Source organism: Armigeres subalbatus, chromosome 3 (assembly GCF_024139115.2).
Source record: "Armigeres subalbatus isolate Guangzhou_Male chromosome 3, GZ_Asu_2, whole genome shotgun sequence".
NCBI classification, from domain to species: domain Eukaryota; kingdom Metazoa; phylum Arthropoda; class Insecta; order Diptera; family Culicidae; genus Armigeres; species Armigeres subalbatus.
The window spans coordinates 246187836-246209138 of record NC_085141.1 but is presented as its reverse complement, the minus strand read 5'-3'; the positions used below and the strand labels follow the sequence as shown (position 1 = coordinate 246209138).

General features: G+C 38.0%; 1 protein-coding gene across 2 annotated transcripts in view; it reads left to right on the top strand.

The window, feature by feature from the left end:
- Positions 1-21303, top strand: part of LOC134223077 (ensconsin) — a 348052-nt gene that overhangs the window by 35739 nt on the left and 291010 nt on the right. Inside the window, exons 1-2 of one of the 2 annotated variants that reach the window (XM_062702210.1) lie at positions 16821-16881; positions 17641-18301. In XM_062702210.1, the coding sequence (XP_062558194.1) occupies positions 18152-18301 (150 nt within the window). In that variant the 5' untranslated portion in view covers positions 16821-16881; positions 17641-18151. Of the gene's footprint in view, positions 1-16820; positions 16882-17640; positions 18302-21303 lie in introns of those variants that run through there. The other variant, XM_062702211.1, reaches the window with a different exon arrangement.

Below are 21303 nucleotides of genomic sequence, written 5' to 3'. Positions count from 1 at the left end.
ATTATGTCCTCCGAGTATTTATTTTTCACTTGCGTCTCAAATCCAGGCTTTTTAGTTGTTGTAAGATCTCCAAATTGTCCTGAAGTTTAAGTAAAATGGTCTATCGAATCAACCAAGGCTTCCATGATGTCCTCTGCCGTAGTATAAACCCTATTATGTCCTCCGAGTATTTCTCTTTCACTTGCATCTCAAATCCAGGCATTTGAGATGTTGTAAGATCTCCAAATTGCCCTGTAGTTTGAGTAAAATGGTCTATCGAATCAACCAAGGCATCCATGATATCCTCTGCCGCGGTATCAACCCAATTATGTCCTCCGAGTATTTATCTTTCACTTGTGTCTCAAATCCAGGCATTTGAGTTGTTGTAAGATCTCCAAATTGTCCTGGAGTTTGAGTAAAATGGTCTATCGAATCAAACAAGGCATCCATGATGTCCTCAGCCGCGGTATCAACCCAATTATGTCCTCCGAGTATTTATCTTTCACTTGTGTCTCAAATCCAGGCATTTGAGTTGTTGTTAGATCTCCAAATTGTCCTGGAGTTTGAATCAAATGGTCTACCGAATCAACCAAGGCTTCCATGATGTCCCATACCGCGGTATCAACCCAATTATGTCCTCCGAGTATTTATTTTTCACTTGCGTCTCAAATTTAGGCTTTTTAGTTGTTGTAAGATCTCCAAGTTACCCCGAAGTTTGAGTAAAATGGTCTATCGAGTCAACCGAGGCTTCCATGATGTCCTTTGCCGTAGTATAAACCCTATTATGTCCTCCGAGTATTTGTTTTTCACTTGCATCTCAAATCCAGGCATTTGAGATGTTGTAAGATCTCCAAATTGCCCTGTAGTTTGAGTAAAATGGTCTATCGAATCAAAGAAGGCATCCATGATGTCCCTAGCCGCGGTATCAACCTAATTATGTCCTCCGAGTATTTATCTTTCACTTGCGTCTCAAATCCAGGCATTTGAGTTGTTGTAAGATCTCCAAATTGTCCTGGAGTTTGAGTAAAATGGTCTATCGAATCAACCAAGGCATCCATTATGTCCTCAGCCGCGGTATCAACCCAATTATGTCCTCCGAGTATTTATCTTTCACTTGTGTCTCAAATCCAGGCATTTGAGTTGTTGTAAGATCTCCAAATTGTCCTGGAGTTTGAGTAAAATGGTCTATCGAATCAACTAAGGCTTCCATGATGTCCTCTGCCGTAGTATAAACCCTACTATGTCCTCCGAGTATTTGTCTTTCACTTGCGTCTCAAATCTAGCCATTTGAGTTGTTGTAGGATCTCCAAATTGTCCTGGAGTTTGGGTAAAATGGTCTATCGAATCAACCAAGGCTTCCATGATGTCCTTTGCCGCGGGATCACCCCAATTATGTACTCCGAGTATTTGTCTTTCACTTGTCTCAAATCCAGGCATTTGAGATGTAAAATATCTTGCAGTTTGAATCAAATGGTCTAAAGAATCAACCAAGGCTTCCATAGTGCCCCCAGCCGCGATATCAACTCTTTTATGCCCTTCGAGTATTTGCATTTCACTTGCGCCTCATATCCAGGGATATAAGATGTTCTAAGATCTCCAAATTGTCTTAGAGTATGAGCAAAATGGGCTATTGAATCAACGAAGGCCTCCATGATGTCCTCAGCCGCGATATCAACTCTTTTATGTCCTCCGAGTATTTGCATTTCATTTGCGCCTCAACTCAAGGCATTTGAGATGTTGTAAGATCTCCAAATTATGCTGGAGTTTGAGTGAAATGGTCTATCGAATCAACCAAGGCTTCCATAAAGTCTCTAGTTTGTCTTTCACTTGCGTCTCAAATCCAGGCAAATGAGATGTTGTAATATCTCCTAAATGTCCTGGAGTTTGTATCAAATAGTCTAGCAAATCAACCAAGGCTTCCATGCTGTTTCCAGCAGCGGTATCAACCCAATAATGTTCTCCGAGTCTTCAAGTTTCACTTACGTCAAAAATCCAGGCATATGAGATGTTGAAAGATATCCAAATTGTCCTGGAGTTTGAATCAAATGGCCTACCGAATCAACGAATGCTTCCATAATATCCCCAACTGCAGTTTCAACACAATTATTTCCTCCGAGTATTTGTCTTTCACTTGCGTCTCAAATCCAGACTTATCATATGTTGGAAGATCTCCAAATTATTCTGGAGTTTAAATCAAATGGTCTACCGAATCAACCAAGGCTTCCATGGAGTCCCTAGCCACGGTATCAACTCAATCACGTTCCCCGAGTATTTGACTTTCTCGTGCGTTACAAATCCAGGCATATGAGATGTTGTAAAATCTCCAAATTTTCCTGGAGTTAGAATCAAATGGCCTACCGAATCAACCAAGGCTGCTATGATGTCTTCAGCCACGATATTAACGCAGTTTAGTGGACATAATTGTTTTTAAATTACTTTCCAAATGAACCACGACTTATAAATCAACCCTACCTTGAAATATGTCTCCAGCAGATGTTTTTATCCAATCTTCCGAGTCCATGTACATGTACCATTTTACTCAAAGTCCAGGACAATTTGGAGATCTTACAACAACTCAAATGCCTGGATTTGAGACGCAAGTGAAAGATAAATACTCGGAGGACATAATTGGGTTGATACCGCGGATAGGGACATCATGGATGCCTTCGTTGATTCGATAGACCATTTTTCTCAAACTACAGGGCAATTTGGAGATCTTACAACATCTCAAATGCCTGGATTTGAGATGCAAGTGAAAGAAAAATACTCGGAGGACATAATAGGGTTTATACTACGGCAGAGGACATCATGGAAGCCTTGGTTGATTCGATAGACCATTTTACTTAAACTTCAGGACAATTTGGAGATCTTACAACAACTAAAAAGCCTGGATTTGAGACGCAAGTGAAAAATAAATACTCGGAGGACATAATTGGGTTGATACCGCGGTATGGGACATCATGGAAGCCTTGGTTGATTCGGTAGACCATTTGATCCAAACTCCAGGACAATTTGGAGATCTTACAATATCTCATATGTTTGAATTTGAGATACAAGTGAAAGACAAATACTCGAAGGACATAATTGGGTTGATACTGCGGCTGGGGGCATTATGAAAGCCTTGGTTGATTCGGTAGACCATTTGATTCAAATTCCAGTACAGTTCGGAGATCCTAGAACATCATAATTTATTATCACACATGTTTCGTATATAGTTTACATTTATTTTAATAAGTTCACAGTAGACAACAATCTTGAAAACATTTTCTGAAGTCTCATACATTCTGTAGTATAAAGTGGTTCCTAAAGGTACCGAATTATCATCGTATGCATAGTAGGGATGCTCAAAATGTGTTCTTATGTTCCAGGTGATGTCTTTTATTTGTTATTTTATCATTTCCATCATCACTATATGAATAGATATTATTTTTGGTAATGAAATATAAGTATATCTCCAAAATCGCATTTTTCTAAATCCGTTGCTTTACTCCCACAGCTCTAGTGAAAAATTGAACACCCCTAGATACAATATTTTGCAATGTCCAGAAACTAGAAGTATTGGCTAAGAGGTTGGTGAAAAAACTGAGAAAATCGGTTGAAAAACCACTGAGATATAGCCATTTGAAAATTTAGTTACAACGATTTTCTGGTTCAAATTACAGAGGCAAATAGGCCAACTTTTATAAAGATACTCTTCTTCTTATTGGCATTACATCCCCACACTGGGACAGAGCCGCCTCGCAGCTTAGTGTTCATCAAGCACTTCCACAGTTATTAACTGCGAGGTTTCTAAGCCAAGTTACCATTTTTGCATTCGTATATCATGGGGCTAACACGATTATACTTTTATGCTCAGGGAAGTCGAGACAATTTCCAATCCGAAAATTGTCTAGACCGGCACCGGGAATCGAACCCAGCCACCCTCAGCATGGTCTTGCTTTGTAGCCGCGCGTCTTACCGCACGGCTAAGGAGGGCCCCACATTATAAAGATACTGCAGAGCAAAATAAAAAAAAAATGGTTTGCATTGTTATGGGAAGAGCTATTTATCACATAGCTTGAAAGCAGTTATATTATAAGCACCATGTAGTTTTAAAATTGTATACCAATGTGATTCACCTTAAGAACACTCCTCACGGAATCCAAATTTAAAAGTACTCACGTTTTCAAGGGCACATTACTCAATAAGGAAGCAACGCACAAATATCATTTTTATTATTTCAGCTTTGCTGCGTCGCAGCATGCGTGAAATAATAAAAATGACAGTTGTGCGTTACTTCTGTATCGAGCGGCGAGCCCTCGAAAACGCGAGTACTCTTAATTTTGGATTCCGTAAGGAACGTCCTTAACGTGTTTTACCATCTTTTCCCCCAATCCGTTTCTGCATCATATAGCTCCCAAATTCCCAAAGGAATGATTACAGGCATTAGCATATATAGGTACAGGTCAGACTTACTCGTCTATCCTGTGCAGTGGCTCGATTGGCAGTGGATTTATCCGCGGGATAAATCCATTTGATCTACTTATTTTCGCTCCATAAGGCAGCTAAAGAAAATCCATAAAACTTATGAACGATTCTTATGATTTTACTGACTACATTAAACGTCCTTAAGCTGGAGCTCATCGGATTATCATGGCCATAACTAGTCCTGTTTCTGGACAATAAAGTCTGACAGCCTAAGTCTTCTACTTTTACTGCGATTCAACTTACATTTCCACAGTTATTAATTAAGAGCTTTTCCATGCCTACCATCGCATGGTGGCAAGTAAAATGAATATACTTTAAGCAGGGTTTTACTGAATCTTTTTCAAAATGATGTTGGCACTTAGCCAAGTTTGCCCAGGAGTCGAGTTACCGGAACGGCTAGTATCGCGTGTTTGTCAAGTAGTTCAATGTCAGTTATAATGAGTTATAATGACATTTGCTTGAATATGCCACTATGACCCCTTTCGCTAGCTATCTGTGCAAGTCATTGCACTAGGAGAACAAAGCGAAACTCCTTCTTCAACTGGGAAGCAATTGACATATTTCCACCTTTTTATTACGCCCACCGAGCAATCGCAAAGTTTGATTTGCTTCGATGAGCATCACTTGTTGTTGTCGCCGTTGGCATCTATATACGAGAAAATCTGAAGACTATGGCTTCAGCTGCACATGAATTATACCTTTCGATATACTCCAGGCGAAGGTGTATGCTAGACTGTTTCATAAATAATGCTCTAGTAATTAAAGGTTGTATTGGAACCGAGCATAGATTTTATCAAGTATTCTATTAGACATTAACTTCTAAAAACCCTTAAACCGATGAAGAGAAAAAGCTGTGGCAAAACTTCATTGGTGTATTGATAAGACAATAATACAGTGTTGTTGAAGCTTTTCCGAATTATATTAATAATGAGTTCGACGAATACTGTGATAATATAAAAATCGCCGAAAATTTCTAGCAAGTTAGTTTGAAACAGTCTATAGTGTAGGGATACCTTCATTCACGTTTTTTTCTGACAACATTAAACAATCCACATATCTAGCTATAGTAAAATTGCTCTTCGCCATTGTCTCCGGGTCTTGGAATTATATTCAATGTTGAAAGCCGGAGGCACCTTCTTCTCGTGCAACATAAATAAGCAACGTGTCAGTCTGTTTCATATACATACATAGGCACTTAAGCAAACATCGGATGGTTTCACGAATGAAGAACTGCTTTACATAAAGTTCGTACTATTGTTCTCCTGCGTCAAGCTCGATGACTGAAGACTCTTGGTCCCAAGAAATGGAAAATCTATCGAAAAGAACGATTCACGTCTTGAATAAAATTTATTCGATTCTTTGACTGGATAGGAGAAAAACAAGTCCAACAGAAAAAAGTGGAATGAAGACCAGGTGGTTCATTGTGCTTGTGCTTTCATAACATTTTGGTAATATTATGGAAATGTGATGAGGTTAATCAATAACGAAGTATAACTACACAACACATAACCATTGGACGTTGCTTCTATTTATTAACGAATCGTGAGTTGCTTTGGACATTTTAAAACAAAAAATATGACTTAAATTACTGTTAAATTTCTATTATCACCATTTTGTTTTAAATTTGGTGTTTTTTCGTTTACATTTTTCAGTTCATCGAGAACATCAGATTGTGGTGCCTGAGGCACCACACTTTTTTGCGAATGGGGCTAGTATGGAAACTATTTCACTGTTTCAGGGTATCTGATATTTTGCTTTCACAACATGCTTGCCACCTGGATATCACATAGATTTTGTGGTGATGTGCATAATTATTTATGAGTGTTATTATCAAGTACGTCATTTGCACTGTTGTTGTCTATAGTGTGTGCAACAGCAAATGTCATAATAAAATTGAGAATTAAAGAGTACAAACGTATTGTGTAATTCTGGAAATGGAAATATCACAGATTTCAATAGCAAAAAACTCAAAGGTGCATCCCAATCGGGTTTAACATAACGGTGACGTAGGGCTACGTAGCTGTATGTAATTCATTTTATTTATCGTAGCGAATCGGACCCTGCGCCTGCGTTGCTCAAGGGTTGGCAGTAAATGTTAATGTGTGTCAGTTACTGGCCCTGTTGTTTCCTAAGTTTCTTGAAGCCAAAATGGATTCGATCGGGATTGTATTACACATTTCTTTTCCTAGTGACTGAAACCTCAAATGACATTTTATTAAAACATTCCGACTTTGGATTTGTTGACGATTTGAAATGCGCATTTTAAAAATAATTGATTTTCAAACGGGGGTATCCGTAGATTAGTTGTGTACACGTCTGAATCTGCATCAGAGAATTCGATTCTCACCCCCTCTACACCATCCCCAATATAGGGTCAAGTATACTAGACTATAAGAGAAAGTAAAGTCTATGGACGTAAAAATAAATGACAGCAATAATAATTCTCTGCTACATTGAAATATAAAAATCTATAAGGTACACTGGGGGAAGTGGAAAAGGAAAAATCGATAGTGCATGTTTAAATTAGTGTAAAACCAGTTTGAATGATCTAAATGCGTGCAATCAAAATGGGCTATCAAAAACAGTCAATTTTGCACCAACTGTGCGGAAATTCATACCATTTTGGTCGCTTGAAATTTATGGAAATACATTTCAAAATTGGGAGTTCTTTTTCCACTTACCCTAGTGGGATGGGGTAAGTGGAAAACGCATGTTACCTTGACCATCAATAGTGATGAGTAGTTACATACAACTAAAATCAATACGATAATTGCTCTGAGTATCTTTTGTGGAATAATTTCATTACCTTAACGGAATAGATCCTCAAGGAATTCTCATAATAGCTAGGGGAGGGCTTGTTTTGCCTTCTCGAACACTAAGTGTACGGAAAGTCTATATGTTCGCCCAAAGATGAACTTTTTAAAGAAAAAATGGGACTTACAGGGTTATAAACTAATCAACTTAGTATAACGAATTGAGATGATGTCTGTATGTGTGTATTTGTATGTATGTGTGTGCGCAAAGCACGTACACAATTATCAGCTATTCTTAAGCACTTGTCCTTAACCATTTTTTTTCGCAAAAAAATTGCATTCAAAGGCGAAACTTGTTATGAATAAAAATTAATGTGAATTATAGAATATATTTACCTATCAGTGCTATTTTTAACTTTCTTATACATTTTTTTTCCATACGTAAAACATGTGGAAGGCATCAATACCGATAGGTGGATTAATCTGGCGTTTTCTACTTTATATTAGTACAATCACCACTGGAATCACAATGATAACAAAGAAGGAACATATAAGATTCACAGCTATCGAAATAAACCCTAGAGGGAAGAAAAAAAATGCGTAATTAGAACATTATCCACTTCCCCCGCAGTGTTTGATACCTGGGGTAAGTGTAAAATCTTTGAATTATTTCCTTTCTTGGTACAAACCACTACCAATTCAATGGGATTAGTTTAATTGTATTATAATGGTCACCTGTGATATAAATTCCCTTGAAAAAGGGACAATTGGTGCAAATAAGAATTGATTTTATGAATGCAAAAATCAACTTTTCGCGATACCTAAAATTACAGTTAATGCGTTAACCGTGTTAGTGTATGTATTATACAAATTTCGACATATTATTAGTGTGAGCATCAAAGTATATTCTTGCATAATGTTATGATGTGGTAAAAACTGTAAAGTATGTACAATTCCAATTTTTCGAGTTGATTTTTACACTTACCCCCTTTTTCCACTTCCCCCGTGTACCTTATACAAAAAAATGAATTTCTGTTTGTTTGAACCTTATAGACTAGGAAACTACTGAACCGATAGGCGTGAACATTTGTATTCAGAAGGTTTTGGGGCCAGGGAAGGTTCTTAAGATGGTTCGAGACCCCTCCCCGCTTTGGAAAGGGGGGCTTCCATACAAATAAAACACTAATTTCTTCATTACTCCAGATCTAATCAGAGAATAAATCAATTTTATGCGAAACGAAGTTCGTCGGTTGGAGGTGTCAGGCCATTTGGTCGAATGCCATTTGGAAGTTAACAAATTTGACCTCAAATTACGAGTACTGAAGAGTGAGAAATGAGAAGTGGAAAATGAGAAGTAGAAAATGCGAAATGAAAAGTGGGAAGAGAAAAACTAACTGAGAACTTCTTACTTCAAACTTCTTCCTTTTTCTTTCTTCCTTCTTCCTTCTTATTAGTTTTTTCTTCCTCCCTCATTTTTCCTTTTTCCTTTTTTCTTTTTCCTTTTTTCTTCTTCCTTTTTCTCTTCTTTCTTGTTTCTACTCCTTTCTTCATTCTCCCAACTCCCTTCTTACTTCTTCCTGCTATCCTCTTTTTTCTTCTTTCTTCCTTCTTCCTTCTGCTTTCTTCCTTCTCTCTTCTTACTTCTTCCTCCTCCATTCTTTCTTCTTCCATCTTCCTTCTACTTAATCCTTCTTCTCTCTTCCTTATTCCTTATTACATGTTTCTTATTTACCTTTTATTCCTTCTTTCTTCTTCTATCTTTCTTCTTCCATCTTTCTTTCTTTCTTCTTTCTGTTTCCTTCGTCATTTTTTCTTCTTTCTTCCTTCTTCCTTCTGCCTTTTTCCTTCATCCTTCTTCCATCTTCTTTCTTCAATCTTCCTTCTTTCTTCTTCCTTCTTCTTTCTTTCTTCTTCCTTCTTCCTTCTTCCTTCTTCCTTTTACCTTCTACCTTCTTCCTACTACCTTCTTCCTTCGTCCTTCTTCCTTCTTCCTTCTTCCTTCTTCCTTCTTCCTTCTTCCTCCTCCCGTCTTCCTTCTTCCGTCTTCCTTCTTCCTACTTCCTTCTTCCTTCTTCCTTCTTCTTTCTTCCTTCTTCCTTCTTCCGTTTACCCTCTTCCTACTTCCTCCTTCCTTCTTCTTTCTTCCTTCTTCCTTCTTCCTTCTTCCTTCTTCCTTCTTCCTTCTTCCTTCTTCCTTCTTCCTTCTTCCTTCTTCCTTCTTCCTTCTTCGTTCTTTCTTCTTCCTTCTTCCTTCTTCCTTCTTCCACCTTCCTTCTTACTTATTCTTCTTCCTTCTTTTTCTTTCATTCTTTCTTCTTCTTTGTTCCTTCTTCTTTGTTTATTCTTCATTCAGAGATGATCCTTTTTCCTTCGTCCTTCTTTCTTCTTCCTTCTTTCTTCTTTCTTCTTCCTTCTTCTTTCTTCATTTTCCTTCTTCTTCTTTCTTCCTGCTTCCTCTTTTTTTCTTTCAACTTTCTTCTTCCTTCTTGCTTCTTTTATTTTCCTTCTTCTTTCTTTATTTTATCTTCATTCTTCTTTATTTCTCCCTTATTCCGTCTTTCCACTTTTTTCCCTCTTCCTTCTTTATTTGTTCTTACTTTTTCCTTCTTTCTTCTTTCTTATTTCTCCTTCCTTCTTTCTCCATTCCTCTTCCTTCTTCTTTCGTCCTTTTTTCGTTCTTTTTCGTTTTTCCTTTTTTCTTCTTTCTTATTTCTTATTCCTTCTTTTTTCTTACTTCTTCCTTCTTCCTCTTCCTTCGCCCTTCTTCTTCTTTCTACTTTCATTCTTCTTGTTCCTTTCTTCTTCGTTCTTTCTTCTTTTTTCCCTTCTTTTTGCCTTTCTCGTAAAACAAAGTTGTACCGAAAGGCTATATGATTGCTTCAAAAAAGAACTTTTGATAGAAGGCCCGGAGACCCATAGTGTTATATACCGATGTGTATGTGTGTGTATGTGTGTATATGTACAAATTTTGTAGACACACTTTTTGGAACTTAGCATTATCCGATTTACTCGCAACAAGTTGCATTCGACGGGGAATGTGGTCCCATTGTTGCATTTCGGAATTATTGAAAAATCATTGTTTTTTCCCAAGGGTCCCCCCTTGGGAAAAAAAACTCAAAACCAAAAAAAAAATGTATTTTCCGGAATGATGGCGATGCATTTTAACTAATGCAAAAACATGCAAAATGATTGAAAAAATGTGATCTATTCTCCTAAAGAGCTTTTTCTTCTTTCTTCCTACTTTCTTCTTTATTCTCCCTATTTCCTTCTTAATTCTTCATACTTCCTTCTTTATTCTTCCTTCTTCCTGCTTTCTTCTTCCGCCGTCCTTCTTCATTCTTCTTTCTTCCTTCTTCCTTCTTCCTTATTATTTATTCCTTCTTCCTTCTTCTTTCTCTCTTTTTCTTCCTTTCTCTTTTGTAACTGCTTGTGACGTCCCTACGTCTGGGCAGTGGACGTCCTTACGCCCCTAACTAGCTCACCTCTATTGCTCAGGGTCGACGATTAACCGGCTCGAAGGGACACACAACCACGAAGCGGACAGCGGAAGACCTTTAAAGACCAACGGACAGTCATGCACTTTATGAACGAATAAGAAAAGCTTGTGGATACATTTTACTTGTCTTTTTTATTGAAAGCTTATGTTAGTGTAAGAGGGTTAGTTTTAGTTCATTTAAATAAGGTTAGTAACGGTTAGTATAGCTGATTCGGCCGATTGGTGGGCTGGGACCCATGGTGGCATGCTTGATTTACGCCACATGACGGAGGTACGAAATCTGGTCCGTACATACCTTCGATGGCCCGAGAATAATTGGGACTTGGCAAATGCACCCAACACTGACGTCACTTTGGCCGCTGCAAGTGCTCTTCAGGTGAGCCTGGAATACGTAACCGACGAAGGGAACTGGTCGGCTTCTCGGCCCAGCGGGGCAGGCTCGGGTCGACACCGGGTCTGAGCTATTAAGGGTTCGGACGTGTAGCTTCGTGGATCCACCTTTCGGGGCTTTCGAACGAGGAGGGGACACTTGTCGCTGAAATCCACGTGGGTGTGGGTTCGGTGGTTTCGGGCACTTTGCTTCCAGGATCCACGGTTCCAGAACTCCAAGCGAGGATGGGTTTGGCACTTGCTGCAAGACTTCCTTCGGTGGTACTTGATAGGTTGGACACGACGATATTTCCTCTTCAAATGGATAGGATTGTTCGATGGCTTTGCTTCTCGGCGACGGTGTCGGGAGGAAGAATAAATCTTCTTACGTTCGGTCGGCGGGATTGGTATCTCCGGGCCTCCTGGAGGTGGATTCGGCAGGCCTGAAGCCGGACTGGATTCGGCAGGCCAGAAGCTGGTTGGGTTTGGTTTTAAAACTGTGCCGGCACGTGGTTTTCCACTTCGCCAGAGATGGCCGTCCAAAAACACCGAATTTCACCGTCTTCCAGGTGCAAGAAACACTAGGTCAACCTTTCCGGGAACTTCGTCGATCTTCCTATCGTATTGAACACTCGCACTTCACCGAAATTGTCACGGCCAAGGAAAACGATGATCAAAAATCACCAACCAAGTTTTTTTTCCGTCGTTGAAGCACGTCTGACGTCGTTCACGTTCTGAATCGTTCTCCTCTTGAATCTCCTCCGCCCGTATTTCTATGTTCGGCTTTTCTTCGTTCTTCGCCCCGGAACTAGTGGGGTCTAGATGGAGATTTCGCCCTTGATAGAGCCCAGAGCCGATTTGGTTTTTTTTAGTAGGTTTAGTTTTTTTTTTGACAATTCTAAAGGGGTTTCTATTTTGGGTTAATTTAACTTATAGTTCATATAAGCGAGTTGCTGAATAAATGGTCCATTGTTATCGTGGACGGTAACAATTATCCCCTCTGCAGGGAAAAAAATTAAGGCCTGCAAGATCTTATTTTTTTTTTCTTCGTAGTTTACTTTCTATTCAAGATCGAAAATGGTTCTTTTTGAGGCCTGTACGAAGTCATCAAAGAAATTGTTGAAGAAACAAGTTAACTTTCTTCTGCATAATTCCTATAGTATACTATCTTATTCAAGTATATTCATTCATTTGATTCATCCTTCATCACTCATTGGGCCCTTTTCATTCAAACATCCTCTTGCATTCTCTACTCTATCCTACTTCTGTCTATTATTACTAATTCGATTATTCAATCTCCAAAAGACAAGTTTCATCTTTTGGTTTGTTTACCGAGTCTAACGCTGTCTCGAGTGCATTTATGCTTTACGCAAATAATAAATAAGTTATTTTTCCGAATTGTTGAACAAGCAAATTGGGTATGGGTTCGATTTGTAACCTTCTTCTTTCCCCCTTCTCCCTTCTTTCTACTTCTTTTTTCCTTCTTTTTCTTTCATTCCTTCTTCTTCCTCGTTCCTTCTTCTTTGTTTATCTTTCATTCATATATGATCTTGCCTTGTATTGCTTGCTACTCGCTATATTATCTCATCTATCACATCTCACTTCTTACAAATAACTTCACGCTACTTATTTCTTATTTGTCACTTCTCACTTCTTGCTTCCCACTACAAACTCTTCTTACCTCTTACTACTAACTACCCACTTCTCACTGCACACACTTAATAAGGAAACGTATTTCAAGTATTCGGCCAAATGACCCTAAACCAAATTAAAAATGAATGCAAAACATTTACAATTTTAAAATAGATTTTTCTCATTCAAATTTAAGAGGAAATTACCTGGTTGTCGGCACAGTTGGATATTTTTGTCATAACTTATTTTTACCATAACTTAGTTGAATTGAATATTTAACTACTAAATATACTACTAACTTGTCATAAGACGAGTTTGTACAATCCCATTTAATTCCACCACTTAATTGTACCTTGACAGATACGTATTTCGACCTCAACAGTAAGGTCGTCTTCAGTGTTTAGTATTTGACTCGACTTTGACAACCAATTTTATTTTAATCAGCGGTGAGCACCTCAAAATACAATGAAAATGTAATGCTGTATAAAAATAACGCGTAATTGTGGGAATAATGGGAATAAAGTAATAAAAATTTTAATCTTTGTTTATTTGGCAATGATTAGTTAAAAATAGTGTCCTATGTCGAAGAGGTATGTAAAAATTTCACTTCGATAAAATTTCAGTTGAGTCAACACGAAACTAAACTAACCTTCCTTCCCCTTTCTCAGCATTCGGAAGGACGTGGTCAGGACAGATCCTGACTATCGGAGAGTGCATGTTGTAGTGAATATGATTAGCCATCTGATTATTGAATAGAAACAAAAATAACATTTTGCTTCAGTGCAAGGATGTCAAAGTAAAAGCATCGAAGCAGTCAACCAGAATTATATACCGCCTGGGTTCGTACTTTTCGTTTCGATTAGACAAAATCAAGCGTTTTTCGGGTCGGAGGAGAATCTTTTTTCGGAGTCTGTAGTGAGGAACATCTTCCTCCCAGCCTTCTTTTCTCTAGAGCGAACCAGGGAGATAAGCGAAAATCGTGCCTACTTGATGAATTTATTTTTTCGTTTCATCACTTTTACGCCTCACTTACTTTTCGCGAAAATTTTCGGTAAGCAATTACAAAAATTTTATGACCGCAACGGGATTCGAACCCAGAACATCAACAAAAATGACAATGATATTGGACGCTTTCAACATTCTCCACTGATTGCCCGGCTACTGTGAAACTGGAAGCGGTTTCCGTGTTTACATCCAACGATTTGGTTTTGTTGACGTTGATGAGTCTAATTTGTTCATAACTTCCTTTAGAAGCCAAATTTATTCCATAATTTTTAACGTACTCATAACGCTTGAGTAGGGCTATATTTTTGTCCAAGGGTACATTGCTCTAAATATATCATCTGAGGCTGGAGAGTGAAAACTCTACAAATGTCACGTGTCATTTGACATAATGTCATTTGAATGACATTTTGCCTCACACGCCCCAGATTACATATTTACAGCAATGTCTTGTTAGACAAAGTTGTAGGCACATTAAAGCGCTTTAAGTCCGTCATGAACTGATAGCTACCTTCTGGAAAAAGTTCTGGGAAAATTATACAAACGAATGCAAATGACATTTTACAACACTGTTGATGACTAAACCTGCAGAGGAGGAGCGCACGGCAAGGTCTTTGACCTTACTTTGCATATCAGAGCGCCGTTGAACAAGGAGTGCAACGCCATCAATTCGAAGTCGTTTAGGTGCTCCATGGTTATAGGTTACCATAGCAGCCCGCGGTTTGGTTTACGATCAATCGCACCTTCCCGAATCTCGTCGATTACGACGAGGAACAGCAACGGTGATATAATACATCCTTGCCTTACACCAGTTACGACCCGGATAGGGTCGGACAAGACTCCATTGTGCAGCACTCTACACGAGAAGGCCTCGTTCTGTGCCTCGATGAGGCCGATGATTTTCCATTATTATTAGAGAAAGTATAAAAGCCTCCCAAGCAGTGTATTTGAGTTCCATTCTCATAGCAGACTTCATTTTCCTATCGTCTGAAAAGCATATTTGGCCAAGGCTTGAGCCATACACCCTATGTGTGAAATTTAAAAATACGGGCTTCGTGAAACAAACGAATTTTATTTGAGGTTCTGTTCGGGTTTCCACCACTGTGCGCTGTTGGTATGTATGTAGTTGGATTGTATTTTGATTGGATTTAGATTGGAATTGGATTGGATTTGGGTTGATTTTGAATTGGACTTGGATTTAATTTGGATTGTTTCTGGACTGGATTTTGATTGAATTTTGATTGGATTTGAATAGGATTTGGATTGGTTTTGGTTTGGTTTTCAATTGGATTTGGATTGAATTTGGATTTAGATTGGATTGGGATTTGGATGAGATTTGGATTGGATTTTGATTGGATTGGATATGGTTTGGGTTTGTATTTGGATTGGTTTCAGATTTGATTTGGATTGGATATGGATCGGATTTGGATTGGTTTTGGTTTGATTTGGATTGGATATGGATTGTTTACAAATTTAGGATTGGTTTAGAATTGGCTTTTGGTTGATTTAGATTGACTTTGGATTGGATTTAAATCAGATTTGATTCAAGCACAGATTGGATTTTGATTATTATTTCATTTGGATAGGATTTATATCTGATTTTGGTTGAATTCAGATCGGTTTTAAGTTGGTGTTTGTTTTTGAATAGCATTGTTCTGGATTTGGATTTTATTTGGATTAGTTTTGGGTTGGATTTCGATTGAATTCATGTTATTTGAGTATATATGATTGTTAAATTTTTGTTGGATTGGAGTGTTGAATATGTTTATATTTGAATTGATTTGGTTTCTATTGTGCTTAAATTAGATTAATATATATATTATGTTTGAAATAGGATAAACATTAAATTGGTTTTTCTAAATAAGCTTGCTTGAATTGAAATTATTTGATTTTTCCGACATAATTTATTTTTGCAAAGAAGAATAGGTACCGTTTTTTTATGCTGTAGTTTTTTTGTTATATAGTTTTTGAAGGAGCTTTCATTCGAGAACTAAAAATAAATCCATATTCAGAATCTCATGGACTTAGTACATTTTATTAGTTTTTTTTTATTACTGGAAGAGTACAGGAGGGGAAGGATATAGTGAATATGATTAGTAGAGTGGGGCGTCATGGTCATTTTTTCAAATCAATGGTTTTTCGAAGCCATTCTGGGTCCTGACCAACTGTGCAGAGTTTGGGACCGATTGGTTGCTTCCTCGCTTTCCGCAAGTGAGTGTTCAAACCATATGCAAAAAATCATTTATTCTGCCAACACTGCCGAACTACTTGGAGCAATAATTTAACTGAGTGTTATTTCAAAATTATTGATTTTATAGGACATTGGAGCTAATAGGAGATATTCGTAATGATTTCACAAAGTAAAAATTTCGACTAGAAGGAAAATGGGTTTTGCCCTCTGACAATTACAGGTTGTCCGGTAGTGCTGGCAGAAACATTGATTTCTTGCATATGGTTTAAACAATCAATTTTCGAAACGTGATAACATTTTTTGTAGACCTTCCAGCTGCGTACCTTCTTCGGCAAAGTCTTTCGACATCTTCCAGTTTATATGCTGACGTATTGAGTTACGTGATTGATGATAAATTGAAGCCGCTAAGAGCAAAAATGTTAAAAAGTGCGTTTTCCCATACTAATCTCCATGTAAATTTAAAACGCGATGCGGCATGCGAGGTCGCAACCAATCGAGCCCATATTTTGCACAGTTGATTGGGGTCCCAAACCGATTCAGAAAAACCTTGATCTCACTTGATCGGACGAAGTTTGCATTTTTCCATACAACTGCGCCCCACTCTAATGATTAGCCATCTGATTATTGAATAGAAACAAAAATAACATTTTGCTTCAGTGCAAGGATGTCAAAGTAAAAGCATCGAAGCAGTCAACCAGATCTACTGTTTGTGAGCTTTTCGCTTCTAAAAACAGAAGAATGAAAGCACGATGATTGATAACAGTTATGAATGTGCCGACTTATGCAAGTATGAACGGTGCAGCATGTGGATGAAGGAATGAAAGGAGTGTGAAAGAGAGAGACTTTGCACATAATGTCCTTGCGCGCTAGCTTGACGCTGAACAAAGCGAAAACGAGCAAGCGTGAGTCAGTCTATTGACCAGTTTTGTATCGAACGGTTGTGTATTACTTCCGTCAAAAGATTGTTTTGAGCTTGGATTTGGCTGGTTAGGGTTTGTATACGACACATGTTGTATCTTGTATCTAGTTCGATTTCGCTTCTGTTACTTTTATCTCTTTTGTTGTTGTCATTATATTGTCGATAAAGAAGTTTCACAGTATTTTCGAATGTAAAAAAAACATGTATTGTTGTTTTCTGATGTATTATTTGACAGTGAAAGCTGGAAAGCATGGTTGAAACAAATTCATTCGGGAGATGAATCAACTGTCGCGTATGGTTGATTCAATCCTATTTGTGGTTGTATCAACAATAAATATTGTTATTCATGAATCAATGCAAAAATATTGTTGATTTGAAGCATTGCATTGCGATGTGGCAATGTCCCAGTGGGTGATGTAATGCCAATAAAAAGAAGAAGAAGATCGTTAAAGTATTAATAAAATTCCTTATTTTTTCTCGCCTTTGTACCAATATTTGCGGTAGTATTCCAATAATTGCGAATTCCGATGGGATTCGTAACTATAGGAACAAGATTTATTAAATGTCGAATTTATTTGAACAATGCACCAATATTTGGAGAATTGGCGTTATATAGTAAAGCTGGATTCTATGGCAACTTCAACTCTTTCGACGTTGACTACGTTTAAAAGGAAGACTCGGATACAGGGTATAAAATGAAAATTTCCAAATTGGGGTTCGGTACCATTTCTGCCTCTAAATCTCTCAAATATTAATTGTTCTGTACTTTAAATCTAACAGTATGCAATTCAATTCAAATTTTATTAATGTACTTTTCCATTTTTCATTACAGATGTATCGAGTTCTAAGCGAACAAAATTATGTACAGTAGCATGCAATATCCTCTTCAATAATATTAATCGATCAATTATATTGAGCTCTTACACGGAGGTTATATTGACAGAGGTTGTATTGATGCGAATGTACCATCCGGAAGTGCTACGGGCATTTATTGCAAGCTATTTCGGCGAGAATATAAAAGTAGAGAAAAGTAATCGCACAAAGTGGCAGTTGGAGTGTTGATCTTCCTGTGTGTTTTAGCCGTCGATAATAGTCAAAAGTGTAGGAAGTCCTGCAGTTTAGTCATAAAATAGTCATTGCCATCGCTGTAGAAGAGCAATCCACAGTGCTGATGTGAATTCCTAGTCTAACTGGGGGGTTAGTGTGAAATTGAGGGAAGCATTAAGCCGTCAAAGTTTATACATAGTGTCCATCCATATTGCAATCGAAGTTGTTGGGAAATAGCGAGTGAAACCAGCTGGAGAAGTGATAAACAACAACAACAGCAACAACAAAATAGCACGATGCCATTTGGTCGCAAATCACCTCTGGAGGCATTGGCCATGCCGGGAGCCATAATCGCCTACAAATATAGCCAGTATCGCCAGCGCCGGCGGGAAGCTGCCAACCGTCGGGTCACCGAGCGGGAACTCACGGCATTGCACAACAAAATTGTGAGTTTTTCTTTCTTTTTATTCTAATTCTAATGCAGAATCTCATTTATACCTACCTCTTATAATACCTACTAATGAATAATAGATTCTATAGAGAGGAATTGTGCCATCTTTGCACGTGATGGCAGCACTGCTTATTGTTATGCATTCCATGAGAAATTAGAGTAACTGTACGTATAGTGTTTTTGCGTCACAAAATTGCTTTGCAGTCAACGTCTACATTAACTATCAATATCCTTGCTGGTAGTAGAGCAAATACGTGACTTTTTGGTCTTTCTTTAGTGATGCAGGCTCAAAGCTCCAACTAACCATTTCTATATTATGGTTCGGTAATAATTCGCCAATTCAGGATCTCAATGAATTATTGAAAATATTATTTATCGCTCTTCGAGCAGCGATGAGAAATAAACAAATATCTTAACACATTTGAAGATAATTTTAAAGAGTAAATAATTGCAATAGGGGGAAAGACGGCTTTGGTAGGTTTTGTTCTATTATTGTCAGGGGGATTTTTGTCGACCAAATTTTACGAAATTTGGCCACAATATTCTTTGATATGCAAAGAATGTTTAGGCCAAATTTGAGCATAGTCAGTCATAAAAACCCCTGCCAATAATAAACAAAACCTGCCAAAGCCGTCATTCCCCTTATTTAGATATTCTTTTTAATAATTAACGTAATAAATAGAACCCAAGGCGTTGGACAATTTGCTCCACATGTTTCCATTGTCTTAATTCTATCAGAAAAATAGCAGATAAGCGTGTTTTGAATATCAAAAATAATTGGAACCGCTTCAATGGTGTAGTATTCAGAGCAAGCGGCTAATGATTTTAGTTTGTTTAAGTGATTGTATACTATGAATTGATTCTGCTATTGCGGATAGTACATTAAATATCAGCAATAAATATACCAATCGTGAAATCACATATTTCGCGTGCCCCAATTTACAGTACAATGTGGCAAGTTTTACATTAGACTTGATTCGAATTCTCAATTTTGCATATGCGCTAATGCTGATCTCTATCGTGAAAGAATCTGTGCATGATTGAGTATTTGAGAGTATGGAGAGCAACATATTGAATTTTCTGACGAACTTTGCTTCATTTAAGCGTGTGCCAATGAATCGGTAGCTTGTGAGGGGCTGGGAGAGGTTGCGCGGCGGGGTATGGCAATGCTAGCGCATTGCTGCCACCGCAGTGTGAGATGGTGTTGGTAGCGCCATCGGGTTGAGTAGCAACGACGAAGATTGCACTGGCAGTTTGTTGTCGAATTTTAAAACGAACAGTCGCACCGCTCTTCAACGGCGGATTCCAATCAGCCGTTTTCGGCTGGAATACGACAAATGGTTTCTCAAAATAATATCTAAGAATTACAATATAAATGAATATTAAGCCAATGATCACAAAAAAATGACTGGCTAGAGGAGATAAAACTTTGTGAACCAATGATGAACCAAAGCTTTTTTTCTAGTTGTTTATTTATTAGGCTCATTTGTTAACTATAAAACTCTACGTAGCCGATAACATGAATATTAAATAATCTAACAATTCAATGCAATTAATAATATTTTTGCGAGCGACTTCTTTCTCGAACGGAAACCAGAGGCAGATCCTAAACATGAATGCGAAGCCGCAAATTGGGCTCTTCGCCGATTGGTTTGACAATGCTTCATGGATTGATTTTGCCACTTCTTGTAGCTTTTCAATATTCTTATTTCGACTGTTTTCTTCATCTGACTCCGTTGCTGCTCCAGGTGTTGCTGATAAGACTTGTACCGATCCGACGCATCCAAAGTCTGGTCAATGAAATCTTCATCGAGAACTCATTCTCTGCTGTATTCACCAAAATCCACTCAATTGATTCTCTACGTAGTCCTGACACAACCCTAGCGTATGAATTTTCTTCTTCGATTGCCTATTATACGCACAGAAAAAAATAATGAAAACTAATCAGCGCGTAAAAAATACAGACGCGGAAAATTACACTATTCTGAGCAAACATGAATCTTTCCCATCAATTTCACCCTAAATGTATGCAATTTGTATAACATTATACCACTTAATCGAATAAATAGTGGCATAATTCAATACAAATTGCATACATCCAAGCGAAAATATCGTTTAAAATTACGCTCTTTTTGGCATTTTCTTTATGTGCATTACTTCCGTGTAAATTTCAACAACTTTTTCTATCTGTGCGATTTATTCCGAATTGACGTTCAAGCCAAGAGTCCTTTTTGTGTCGCAACGCTCCCCACAAAAAGCACTTGTCTTTAAGATCGTCCTAAATCACGCTTCCTTTCCGATCGATGACGTTTACTTCTATATAAACTCCACGAACGCCGGTAAACAAATGGTCGAGTCGTTCTTAAAAACTTCCGTCGGTTGGAGTTACTTCATGTAACAAAACAGCAACTATATTAACTTATTTGTAAATGTAAATATGGTAAAGGGTCCATAACTAGCACACAAAGGGGGTCCATAATAGGAACAAGGAACATATGGAAATGGAACATGTAAATCACGTTTATAAGCAAACCCGACGTTGCGTATTATGGACCCAGGGTGGCCATAATAGGCATGCTAGCTACATAATTTTAAAATGCATGCTTTAGTAATAAAAATGAATGTTTTGGCTAGTTTTATGTACGAAACACTGATGTTTGTCATCTGGTGCAGCAGAACTATAATTTTTCAAGAGGCTCGTTCTAGCGGAGCCGTTAAGGGGTCCATTACTAGCACTCAATCCCTCTACCATACTTGTATCGGGATGACCTTGAATAATCTGAAAACTAAACCCATGAGTTATTGATTGACTGCTAATCAAATGTACAGACAGCCCGATTCGCATGGAATGCTTTTTGTTAGTGGCCCAGCTGTAGCTAATGCCGTTCCGAATGAAGCCAAAAATACTTTCCTTGGTTCCGTGCAGACATGTTAGAAGGTCCTCCTGGTGCCCATTTCTACGAAACTACTCACGGTTGCGATATTTGATTTATTGCA